At 47.8% G+C, this 11,862-nt stretch overlaps 1 protein-coding gene across 1 annotated transcript; it reads left to right on the forward strand.

The window, feature by feature from the left end:
• The first annotated feature begins 309 nt into the window (after positions 1-309).
• Positions 310-687, forward strand: LOC131210919 (uncharacterized). Its single transcript, XM_058204238.1, has 3 exons — positions 310-390; positions 448-537; positions 610-687. Exons 1-3 carry the CDS (start codon positions 310-312, stop codon positions 685-687), a joined length of 249 nt encoding a protein of 82 aa, XP_058060221.1.
• Positions 688-11,862: the final 11,175 nt, after the last annotated feature.

Below are 11,862 nucleotides of genomic sequence, written 5' to 3' on the forward strand. Positions count from 1 at the left end.
TTATCTTTTGTTTGAATTGATTTTACTCACGTGAAGGTCAAGCGCTATAATCGAAATGAGTTGTTCTACATGCTTGGCGATGCTGAACAGGGCCTTATCTAGGTCACCGACCGATGTCTGCTTTCTTGTGCGAAAAAGCGCCTTTTTACGCACAATAAACGAATGCGTTCGTCGAAAGATGAATCATCTCGTTTAGTGTGATTCCCCTGGTCAAACGGTGGCCCGGGCCCAGGTGCCCAGGCGCCGTATAAAAGCACCGGTCCCAACCGGGCTTGAAATGATCACTTCTTGTAACGTTTCCGAGTCAACATGAAGCCGACCAGCGTGTGTATCGTGTTTGCCATCGTTTTATGCACGGCTGCCGTGGCAGACGCCACCCTGTATGCATACGTAAGTGACCAACGTGGGTGAAACAATAGACAGTGTAATTCACGACTTTTGTTGCAGGCCAAAACCTGTTCCCAGTGCAAGAGTGTCGGAGCCAAGAATTGTGGCTACGCCGTTTTCAGCATGAAGGGAGTTTCCTGCGGTGGACAGGTAACACACCATTCGAATGATTCGTGCAAATCGTTGGATAACGAATCCTATTTTATTCTCTCCCTTCACCAGACCAAGATAAAGAGCTGCGCGGACTGTAACAAGCGGTCCGGACGATGCGTCTGGTACAAAATGGAGTGTTATTTATGATCGATACGGGGGCCGTAAATATGACGGGCCAATATTCCTTCAAATAGCGAGCGATGACTGACTAATCGTAAATCACAAGCTTGCTTACAAAAAGTATTACGAAGGCTCGAAGTCCTGAGCGTGCCGCAAGAGTAACACTACTGTCCGGGTTTGCAGAAGAAAGAAATCGACAATTCATCTTTTATATATTAACGAAAGAAACAAATAAACATTAAACCTGCCCTAAATCTTAGCCCACACACTCCGTTTAAAATCACGAACCCACTTAATCTGCTCACTTTAAATCTAATTAAGGACCAATCGCCAACAACGGGCACTCACGGGCGCTACTTGAAGTGCGAGAATCCATCCCCGGGCCACGTTTTGCCTCCGATGGTGACGGCACGATACCGCCACTTCCTGCTAACAAATGTTTGTCAAAACGAAACGTTCTTGGCACTGGAAAGGTCATTAAAATGTCTGGGGCGAAACGGGGGAATGAAATGTTCATTTACACCGTTAATCCATGTCGGAAGAGTTTGCCAACACGGGGGAGACAACCCGGAAGGATCAACGGGGCTGCCGAAGCAGCCCGCCCACATCTCGGGTCCCTCAGGTTTTATGGCACGCCGGGAGTCCCCGGGAGTAGCGGAGGCTCGAAAGTGAAGATAAAAGTCCAACTGTGTGTTCCTTGCAGACGGACGTACGTTGCATAATTGCCACTTCAGTCGTTGATGGTTTTTGCCATCGCGCGCGCTATAACACTGCGTCCCGAGAGCACCCGCCAGGGCCACTTCTTTGAATGGCCACTTCTCCGCCCTCCAGAAAGTAATATCATGTGGCCGTTCCGGGACCGGTTTGCAAACGTGTTCCCCCCGTGAGGGGTATAAAAAGAAAGCCTGACAAAAAAAAAACTGTCCTTATTGTTTCGTCGGCCTGCGAATCCTGTTTCCGGTTCCGGGCGAAAAACCGTGCTGAGGGTGGAGGTTTAACGTATCGATTTGAACAGCGCAGCGCATCGGTCTCAACTATGGTGCGGTGGTGAAGGAAAAAACGCAACCCCCCGGACTTAAGATCCACAAATTGACAGACTGAGTGCTGAGCCCCCCCCGGGCTAGACCGCTGCGATACGGGATGGTCCAAAAGTTTACCGGCGGCATCGGCTGATTTGGCCGTTATCTGCCGGCCGAAGGGCTCCCAGTTAAGGGTAAGTGTCGAAAGTATGGACACAGAAGACCACACCACGAACACTGTCTACCGCAGGGAACGACAGCAGCAACTTCGAATACCGTACAAATCTGCCGTAATGCCCAAAGATGATGGTTAAGACCGTACGAGGCCCCACCCCCCCTGCGGGGACAACGGTAAGGCCACAAAAAAGTGTAAGTCTTTGCCGGAGCCATGCCCTCGTGTTTGTGGTCGGGTTGGTGGGTCCTGGGTTCTCGGACTCTCGAATCGAACGAACTCTTCAAGGTTAACCACCATTTCGCGCTCCGGAGGTTTGTTTCATGTGGGGTTCCCCGGGACGGGAATGTCGGTCGGAATGTGGTGGTCACTACAATCCCATGCGGTCCAAAGCTGGGGTTCTCTCCGAAAAAAGATACCCCTCGGTAAATAAAGCTTAGTAGCCTCATGCGTCGTCGAACGGCAGTTCGTGGCAGCACATTCTACCCAGAGAGTGGGCAGAAAGTAAATAGTTGATGGTAAACTCCTATAACAATCGAACTATTGATGAATAGGGGTAGCTCTATCTGATAGCCAAGGTCTTGGATAAATGTTAAAATGACGAGCTTGTGTAGAACATAGTTTCAAACAAATGCTGTTTCATTGTTCTGATGCTCTAAAATTAACGTTATGTTTACATGTAGAATCCCTTTCTATCAAATTGAAAAGTTAGATAATTTTTTTCTAAATGTATTATGGCCAGTTCCAAGAGGATAGGAATGCACTTTGATGTTAGTCCACTCGAATGAGCTGACTTACTAATTCTTCGTTCTCAGCTCTGCACGTCGCCTCAAGTGTTCGTCATGCGTGAGTATTAAGCGATAAAGGGTTGCCTGAACTGATCCCGATCTGGAGATGAAGGCCAATCCAGCGTACCACCCACTCGAGTCGGCTGATGACGGTTAACAAAAAAACGGCACACGTGCACATAAAAGGTTCAATTGAGAACTGCGTTCCGGTTTTGCACCTGCTTCACGCGCCGCCGGCGATAGGCAGCAGCTAGGCATAAATCTCTTTATTCAATTTGGCCGAGGACTGAGCAGGGTATAAGGATTTCGTTCGTCGGCGTCGGGAACGTACACATACGCCGGCACCATGCCGACAGGTTTATGCGATGGTTAATCGGGGGCAGCGATGCGCATTTTCATGCGATGTTGGCTTTCCGCGGGGATTCCGCTCGCCGATGTTGCTACGGAATATTATTATTACCTGGCCCGACCCAGGGTGGCAGGTGGCCATCACACACCGACCTGCCAAAAAACGGCCATCGAAATGCAAAATCTACACAAAAACTGACGTCGTGCAGCGGTTGGGTGTAGCGTTGAGCATTTTATGACCAGCAAACGGCAACAACAACAACGACGACGACGAGCGGAGGATGCTGTTTTTCCTTCGATGGTGGTTTTCCTTCAATGCCCTCTCTGGACCCCTCGGCTGCTCCTTGCCGGGGCTAATCCTCTTTGTTTGGCGCGCGCGTGATTTATGTTGCGGCATCGCCAACGGAAATGCCGACGACGCACACTTCCAGCCCGCTTCCGAAGACACGTGTCCTTGACGGCGGCAGAAGCTCCCCGTATTGTTTACGATATTGGTTTGTTTGATTTTTGATTTCGCTTTCGTTTGTGTTCTTTTTATGCTCTACAGGAGAAGCTGAAGAAGATGAATTACCCTGAAGTGAGGCCCTGCCACGCTTCGGTCGGGTTTGTTTGCAAATTGTTTTCTTAACAGCCTGGCAAGTTAAACGTTGGCCATAATAGCATTGACATTGCGGAGGGAAAAACAAAACAATGCGATGCATGATGTAATAGCAGCAAACCGACCCGAAACGTTTTAAATTATGTAACATGGGAAAGGGTCAACAAAGGCGATTCGGCTGCTACACCTTTGGCAACGACGAAGTGTAATTGTTTTCCTTCAATTCAAGCCCTTAATTAAGTCTACGGTACGGTCTCCATCGACTTTGTTCTCTAAACAGCAGTGGCAACGAAAACCCAATTCGTGACGTAAATCGGCTACATGTTTCGCTTAAAAACACAGAAAAGAACTTCTCGACGAAAGGGGCTTTGTTTTACGGTCGAAGGGCGAGGAACGGCCCGAATGGCCTGGAGCAGGGTTCCGGGTTGTAACACGAAATCCGCAGCATCGCCGCATCCGGACAGGGAATTTGTCAAGAAACCGTAATCCGGATGATTTTGTTTACACGGGCTCAGCTTGAGACCGAACAGCGAAAGTGAGCCTTTTATTGCCCGATGGCCCATGATGGCCCATGTTGCCCCGTGGGCGAACGGCGAGAAGTGGAGTTAATGAACAACGATGTAGTTGATTTTGCTACAACGAGCTGTAGTTGACGGTGAGCGTTTCCACAAACTCACAGCAGTAGCACTCGTTTGGTAATGAAAACGTTGGCCAACCATATCATCGATTTCGTAAACCTGAGGAGCTTGGATTTGTAATCCTGCTGGATATAATGCTACACTTGCTGGATATGCGTGCCTATTGGTGTTACCTCATTGGCTTAGTCCGCCGGAAATCGCCTTTGCCGAATTTTGATTTTTACAGCAAAAACCACTTCGCGTAAGGCTACATTATTAACCCCGAGCCGTAGCCGTGCGTAAGTAAGATTTATGCATAAATTATGCACACCATGCCCGTGTCGGCGATGTCGTCGTGTCGAATGCGTTTTTTTACAGTCAACGCAATGTTTTTGCCTCTGAGTGGGTAGCCCAGAAACAGAGAATCCGATTAGGACTTCACCTAGTCCGCGCAGTCCGCGGAGCCCCATGATGGGCGGAAAAGAACGGAAAAATGTGCCGTTTTCCTTCCCGAACTGTGCGGTGTGGCCCGCGATACACCCCGTTTTGTGCGATAAGTAATTTCATGTCGCGTGGCGCCGGAAGTTGGAAAGTTTTTTAATTTTACTTTCAGCCCGTTACTCCGTAGCCGCTGGCAAAGTATATCCTTTATAAGGGACGAACGAAAAAATATGTCGGTGGCTTGCTCGCTTTGCCTCAAAGTTAAAGGTTTTTGTCACTTATCGGTGTCGTTAAAGTTATTATCTTTGGCACGGGAAGCGCTTCGTAGCGAGCATAGTGCTCCGGAACGAAGCAACGGAATGTTAACGTGGAATGTGGCAATTATGTCTACATCAAACATCGATCAAGTCGCGAGTGTTTCCGGAAGGCTGTCCGGAATTTCGCATTCTCCACCCGGCACCCGGGATCGAGGAAAGCCACTTACGCTAGAAGCGTTAGTGAAGTAATCCTCGAAGAGGCGTGATCCGAAGCCATTTTAATAATATTGACAAAATTCCAGCCGCACCCGACCGGTGAGTTTTTTTGATGTAAAAGTTCAAATGGCAACACTCAATACAATTTATCATTATCATGCGCCGAGGGAGACATTAAAGATGACGCATCCTCGAACGGGGGCCCCCATCGTGGATGGATGAAGTCCACCGGTTATTGTTGTGGATCCCACAATTTATACCGACCGAGTGGCCCGGCCCCGTTGTCTATTGCTTACGGTGGGCAGAAAGTTTTTCGATAGAAATCTCGTAACTTTTGCAGTTTCAGTAACGCCGCGATTCACGGTTGCTTACACTCGTGAGTTGGACGATAAATGGGCGTCATACTTTTTTTTTATGACACTCGGCCGATTTTGCACACCCATTTGGCGGCGCTGTTTAAGGTTAATTGTCAATTTTGGGAAGAGTGCCGCTAATGAATGAGAAAAGTTGGGGTTCGAAAACAATCGGTGTGGGGTTAAACGTATACAGTCGTGTGGGTAATTGAGGCACAAAAAAACTTTTGGAGTTTGGGATTCAAGAATTAAAACATTCAAACCGTCTGGCTCAAGAATGATAATTGTTATGCGAGATCGGCCATAAGGCTGACAAAGCTAAAATAATGGCAACAGATAGAAAGAGATACTCACACTCATGTCCACGGAACGACTGGGAGTTGATGTAGCGATCCTGTTAGAGGCATGCCGCGTCGACCAGCCGTTTAATGAAACGTAACGATATTACGTTGATTTGCTTTTCCGGGCAGCGCTTTCACGCTGTCGCTGGCCCAGTATCGGGCGTCCTTCGGCTGGCGCACCTGCACGTAGCATAATTTTTATCTCCCGTCAACCTTACCAGCGTGCCGCTACTGGAGTGCCGCTTTGCTTGACAAAAACCGCTGACTCGCAGCATCACAAACACTCTTGTGTGTGCCGCAGCTTAACCGATTTACCACGTGACAAGTAATTGTTGACTTTCTCCCCCTGCTACACGCAACCACTGTGACTGTTTCGTACGCCTACAAATATAAACACACACACACATGCACGCAAACGCTCACACACTATTTATGATAATGGCTCCATTCGAGGAGGGGATAAGAAAATCACGTGTTGGCCGGATAGGATCCGGCTGGGCTGGCGGCTACTCTTTTCCGGTGCCATAAAATCGGTGGGCTATACTCTGTAATGGGTTCACTCTATCAAAGGATTGGCCGCCAGGAAGAGGCAAGCGCCCACTTCGAGGGCGGTAGTGTCATCGTATTAGATTTTAGGACAATTTATGAACAACCTCTAACCGTTGTCGGTACCAAAGTTTGCGAACCACAGACACCACCTTTCCGCGGTCACGAACATCCTGCAAGAAAGAAAAAGAAATATTTAAAGACGATTGAAAAATAAAACACGGTTTCGCATGAAATGGACGAGTTTGAAGTATGAATTTCTCAATTTCTCTTTCTCTCGGTTCCGGACAGTGGGGGAGATAAATGAAGCCCGAGGCCAAAGATCAATTAGCGTAATGAAAGGCTCTCATTTTTTATTGCGGCAATAAATCAGGAGTGAAATAAATTTGAATTTTCTCCCAAGAGAGTGCTGAACCGCTCGAGTGTTCAGCACTGAACGCTGATGGTGTTTTAATGATTTTGACTGACGACCGACCTTCGGGGCGGGCGGACGGGCAGAACGTTAACCACGGTGGCCGCAGCCGTCGCCGTGTCCATTAACAATTGCAAAATGGCAGCCACGGCGGTCCTCCCTTTTAATTGAAGTAATTCAACAAATTGCTAAAAATTACTCCCGCCCGTGGTTTACGAGCGTTTGGTCGAGAGCGTGATTATTAGGAGCAAAAAGTAATAACAGCATGGTAGTAGGAAGTGATTGAACGTGCCGTTGATGGCTGGTTCGTGTGCTAATGAAAACGCGTTCTTCACATTAATTATTATATTCACAAAATAAACCACTGTGTATCAAGTACCAAGTGGCTCGGCCGGCCCACTAGGCCGGCAGCGGCGGGACCCGAAAAGCACCAAGGTTGCTAGGGCTCGTCAGAATCAGCAACTTTGTAACGGAAGCAAATGAAGTTATCAGGCCCAACAGCCCATTTGCTAAATGCTATCGCGTTTACTGGGAAGGACCAGAAAGGGTCGAGAGCGTTTGATCCTGATTACGAAATCAAACGCATTAGTGAATCTGAATAACGCTCAATCTGTGCTGGCTAATGATGCGCTGAATGTGGCGCGTGATATGAAGCCGGCCCAGCCCGGTCTGCCAATGGCATAATCCAGGTGGAGGACTGGTAGATAAGCCGTGGCCGGTCCACTGGTGCTATCGTTTCAATCGATAGATGGCAGTTGGTTGGAAATGATAAATCAACTCACGCGATGCAGCACGGATACTGTCCTGGGACTGGGCGGGATTGCTAAAAACCTCCCGATCACGCGTGCTGATCGAAGGCTTTCACCATCAGATTAATTCCGCGATGGGCACATTTTGTGAATTCCTTCGCGGCTTAGCGACAGCGAGGATAGTGAAACATCGGTGCGCCAAAGAACCGCCCTGCGAAAACCGTACACCGAGCACTAAGCCCTCGGCAGACCGGTCCTCGGCTCGCAAATTGGAGCTTACCAAGTGTTGACACAGGGCATTCGGGCGGGCTTAGGCACGAAAATGGTCGTCCGCGCTATCGGGCGACGATAGTGTGAGTGGCCATCGTTTCGAAAGGATTCCCACTTTCATCTCGTAATGGCACGATCGAATTGAGACAATAGCGCGCTCGCGCAAGGACTCGCGTCAGGAAAGGGGAGGAAAAAGCTGGACTGCGGTAAGGACACTGCTGGTATGTGGCGGCCAATATGCTACGGGCGCACACCCCCGGGGAGCCGCATGAAGATGCTGGCAATCGAGTGGGTAAAGCGAACGTAAAAAGTGGGAAAGAAAACGTTTCAATCAGGCGCTTCACAGGGTCGCCAAAAGTGCTCGCATTCCAAAGGTTGACGTTATCGTTTCGAGCGCAATCGATTAATGACGGTACTTCAGTTGAAGTTTACTGTCGCTGGCTTCTTGGGGGTTTGTTGGGTGGACTAGCAAAAATATCATCGACTGTTGGAGAGACTATTCATTGTTATACTTTTTTAAGAGCGGCACCATTGTTTTCGATCTGATTTACTCAGTTCTCTAGGAGCTGTCCAATGGTTAAGCCTAGCGTTCAACAGCATCAGTATTCTTTTCCCAAAGATAACAATTTCGTTTTAATTTTTCGGTGTGGATGTTGTGGAAAATGTGGATTATTACAAAAATATACGTGATGATAGTATGTGTCAGTCGAAAGAAGAATGACAAAGCTCTTAAATGGTGTAAGTTACGCAGCCAGGGTGTGATCGTCAATTATCCATGAAAATTTACCCCGAGGGTGTTTCGCCGCTTAAAGGCGCGGTTCAGGTCGGCACGGCAGTGAGGAGTGACGTTGACAAATTGGAAGACAAATCAAATACGGTCGCTCCACTCCTCCCCTTTTCCGCGAAGCGCCGCAGCCAAGCCGAAGCCATAAGCGCTTGGCTGTAGAGCCGTAACGAACGCCATACGCGGCCTCAGGACTCGCTTTCGTATACTTATAATTATGGCCAAGAAACCGGAAAGGAAGCTCTCGCTCTCTCGCTGCGCGCCATTGTTTGTCAGGCAAGCCATTTCCGTGCCGCGCGGGAAATTAAAATAATTAATAAGAGATTTTAATTGCCGCTGGGGCGATGTAGAGATGTTTTAAATTGTAAATCTTCATTTACAAGCTACGTCACGTAAGGCTCACTGTGTTTTATCCCATACCCACGTAGGTTATTTTAAAAGCAAACACGTTTTTGTCGAGCAAATTGACCGAAGGACGGAATGCAAGTAAACTATTGTATTTACTGTTCCGAAGGAGCACGTGTGTACGAGACAAACGGCGCACGATACGACCAGGAACATATAGGGCTGCACTATTTGGCAGTGGTCCAAAGGACGGGCTATATGTGTCTAAGATACAGGCATGAACCACTCATTCAATCGGACTGACATCCAGTAGGCTTTACGGTTTTTACTACGAGACTACCCTGTTGAATATACGCCTTGACCTGTTGCCAAGACTTGCGAACCCCGCAGGACGTGCATCGACAAAGATGACCCGGATTTTAGGAAATAACAGAGCGTTTTAATTAGAATTCTTCGAGCATTCCACATTTGATTTGAAATTCTTCACATAACCATGCCAACCTTGGCTTTTCCACTCGAATGATTGAAGCCATGGAATGAAGAGTAAATTTGAGTAAACTACGCTAACACGCTGTATGTTGATCCTTGAAACCTCTTTCAGTTGACATTGGAAGCCAAGAAATGGTTGATTGAATTTTCATGAAACAATGTTCAAGAGATTGTTGATTTTCTAAATACTGTTGAATTGATTTCACTTGTTCGATTCCGATAACGATCAAATTCAACGTTTTCCGTACTGATACGATGGATTTGATTATATCAACTTTATTCAACATTTTGTAAAGAGAGAGCATTTTGAACGGATCTGTAACAAAAAATCACTCTTAATACGTGCCTAGAATTGCTGTCACGATTTCGCCGTTCTCTTTCCTGTAAGGTCTTGCAAGGCTTTCTAGAATTACCCATCTACCAACAATTTGAAACTTCGTGATTCGCCTGCGCGAAATTTGATTAAACTTGATTTGATCTTGATGATTGTCTTGAACGCGGACAATGAGCAACAGAACACCCGAAGATTCATTACTTTGGGTTCGTTTGGAGTGGTTTGAAGGTTCAAAGTAGAAGCTTGAATACATATTTTTCCCCCTAGTTCGAGTTCGGGGTGCCTTGTGGACTTTTATCGGTTCCAAGGACGATCCACAAACCCTGGTGCTGGCAACCAGTAGCAACGTGTGCTTATTGCCTATTAACTAGATCCATGCAAAATGGCGAGGAATGTATACACGCTTCTCTATAATGCAGCTCAACTCGGTCTTACCTGGTCCAATCCAACGAAGTACGGTCCTGCTGCATCGTATCACTAGTTCAGGATAATCCTTTCCAGGTGATTTCATAAATCCGTCCTTGGGTTCACTAGCACCTAACCACAGAAGCCGATGGTACGAAAGGTAAGATACCTTCTAAGCCATTTCACGCAATAGAAACTACTTATAGTTGAATTTCCTAGCCCAAGAATTAACTCCGGCAAAAGGTATGGTATTACACAATAAACGGGGGCTTGCCGGGAAGCAAACGTACTTTCTCGAAGGGTGGCTTCTTTTTCTCCGTTTCGTTGCCTTCACAAAGGACCCACACTTGGCGACACTTCGCTATCACTCCGATGCCACGGCGCACCCATCAAAAGCTAGGACGATGCAAAGCGATACGCATACCCACGAGAGAGAGTAGCACCTTCACTCCAATCCATACCAGTTGCCAGAGCGGTGCACCGGAAGGTGTGGGATTTGCTAACGCACGGCGCAAGGATGCAGTATCACGAGGTCACCGTAACGAGCACGAGTTGGGGCAGTAAAGTGAAACGCAAAACAAAACGTCACACAGGATCCACACCCTTGGTAAACTACAATCTCGATAGTATCACCAGTGCACAGTGCACTACTGAAGCCACAGGAAAACTCGAGCTGCAATTTCCAAGGGTTGGAAAAGGGTACAACAGCACAGCAACTTTTCCTTACCGCCTAGAGGAAACTAGGAATGCGAGCAACGGAGTTGCCGGAGCGACCAACACCGCGGTCCGGCTTTCCGACGCCCGGAACGACCAAAACTCGACTGAAGGCTGCGAGCAGATGTGTGTCCTTCGGGGGATCCTTTTCTTACGCGTAGGAGACGGCCCGAAAAGAGTATCCGATCGACGCGAGCAGGATTCAGCGAGAGTTGGCATCGGTGAGAGTGAAAATTGCGCGAGCGTTGAGAACACACTCACCGTTCCGTTCGCCGGATGTGAGATAGGACTCCACGTTACATCGCCATCCGCCGTCATTGAACCCTTGCGAGAGACAGTTTAACAGAGAGTGATGCGTGGGACTACTTCGTCCCTGGTGTATTCGGAACACATACTTGCCTCTGCACTGTTGCCAAGCAGCCACCGGTTGTACCTAAGGTCGAGATGACACAATTCAGCTTGAAGGTACCGAGCAAATCGAGAGAGTGCGGGAGAGAGCCACAATAACGAGGACACGGACGAGAGAACCAACAGTTTGCCAAAAACAACCCGGAGTTCCGAGCTCCATGACAACTTGATCAACAAGTTAATAACCTGATGTCTTTCATCGGATCCTGCGCGTACTATTCGTCGCGATGGAGTAGGAACGGTACGTGCAATGCAGTGCCAGCTTTGTTAGCGGGAAAGTTTTCGTGGCCGACTATTGCCTCCGTTTTCCTTCAGATGGCGCGCGCGTGTTGGAGGAAAATTTATTCACACGCATAAAACGTGTGGTGGTTGCAACGGTTTTGCAATGTTCTACCATGCGAGAATAGATTGTTTGTTCAACCAAAGCTCAACGAAATGTTTAAGATTACAGAATCGAACACGTTAACTGACTGTCTCACATATCATTCTCTGAATCTGTGCCATCTTATTGCTATTTTCGGATATTATTGGTTTTTTTCAAGACCAAAGAAGAAGTAACCGTGTTCAGAAAATAGTACACTTTATTAAAAGCTAAT

The sequence above is a fragment of the Anopheles bellator genome, chromosome 2, assembly GCF_943735745.2.
Source record: "Anopheles bellator chromosome 2, idAnoBellAS_SP24_06.2, whole genome shotgun sequence".
NCBI lineage: Eukaryota > Metazoa > Arthropoda > Insecta > Diptera > Culicidae > Anopheles > Anopheles bellator.

Bases quoted from the DNA above. Each gene is read 5' to 3' on its own strand.
- LOC131210919 (XM_058204238.1), top strand. From the start codon at position 310: ATGAAGCCGACCAGCGTGTGTATCGTGTTTGCCATCGTTTTATGCACG. The intron at 391-447 runs GTAAGTGACCAA...CTTTTGTTGCAG, and splicing joins ACGCCACCCTGTATGCATAC to GCCAAAACCTGTTCCCAGTG. The intron at 538-609 runs GTAACACACCAT...TCCCTTCACCAG, and splicing joins GAGTTTCCTGCGGTGGACAG to ACCAAGATAAAGAGCTGCGC.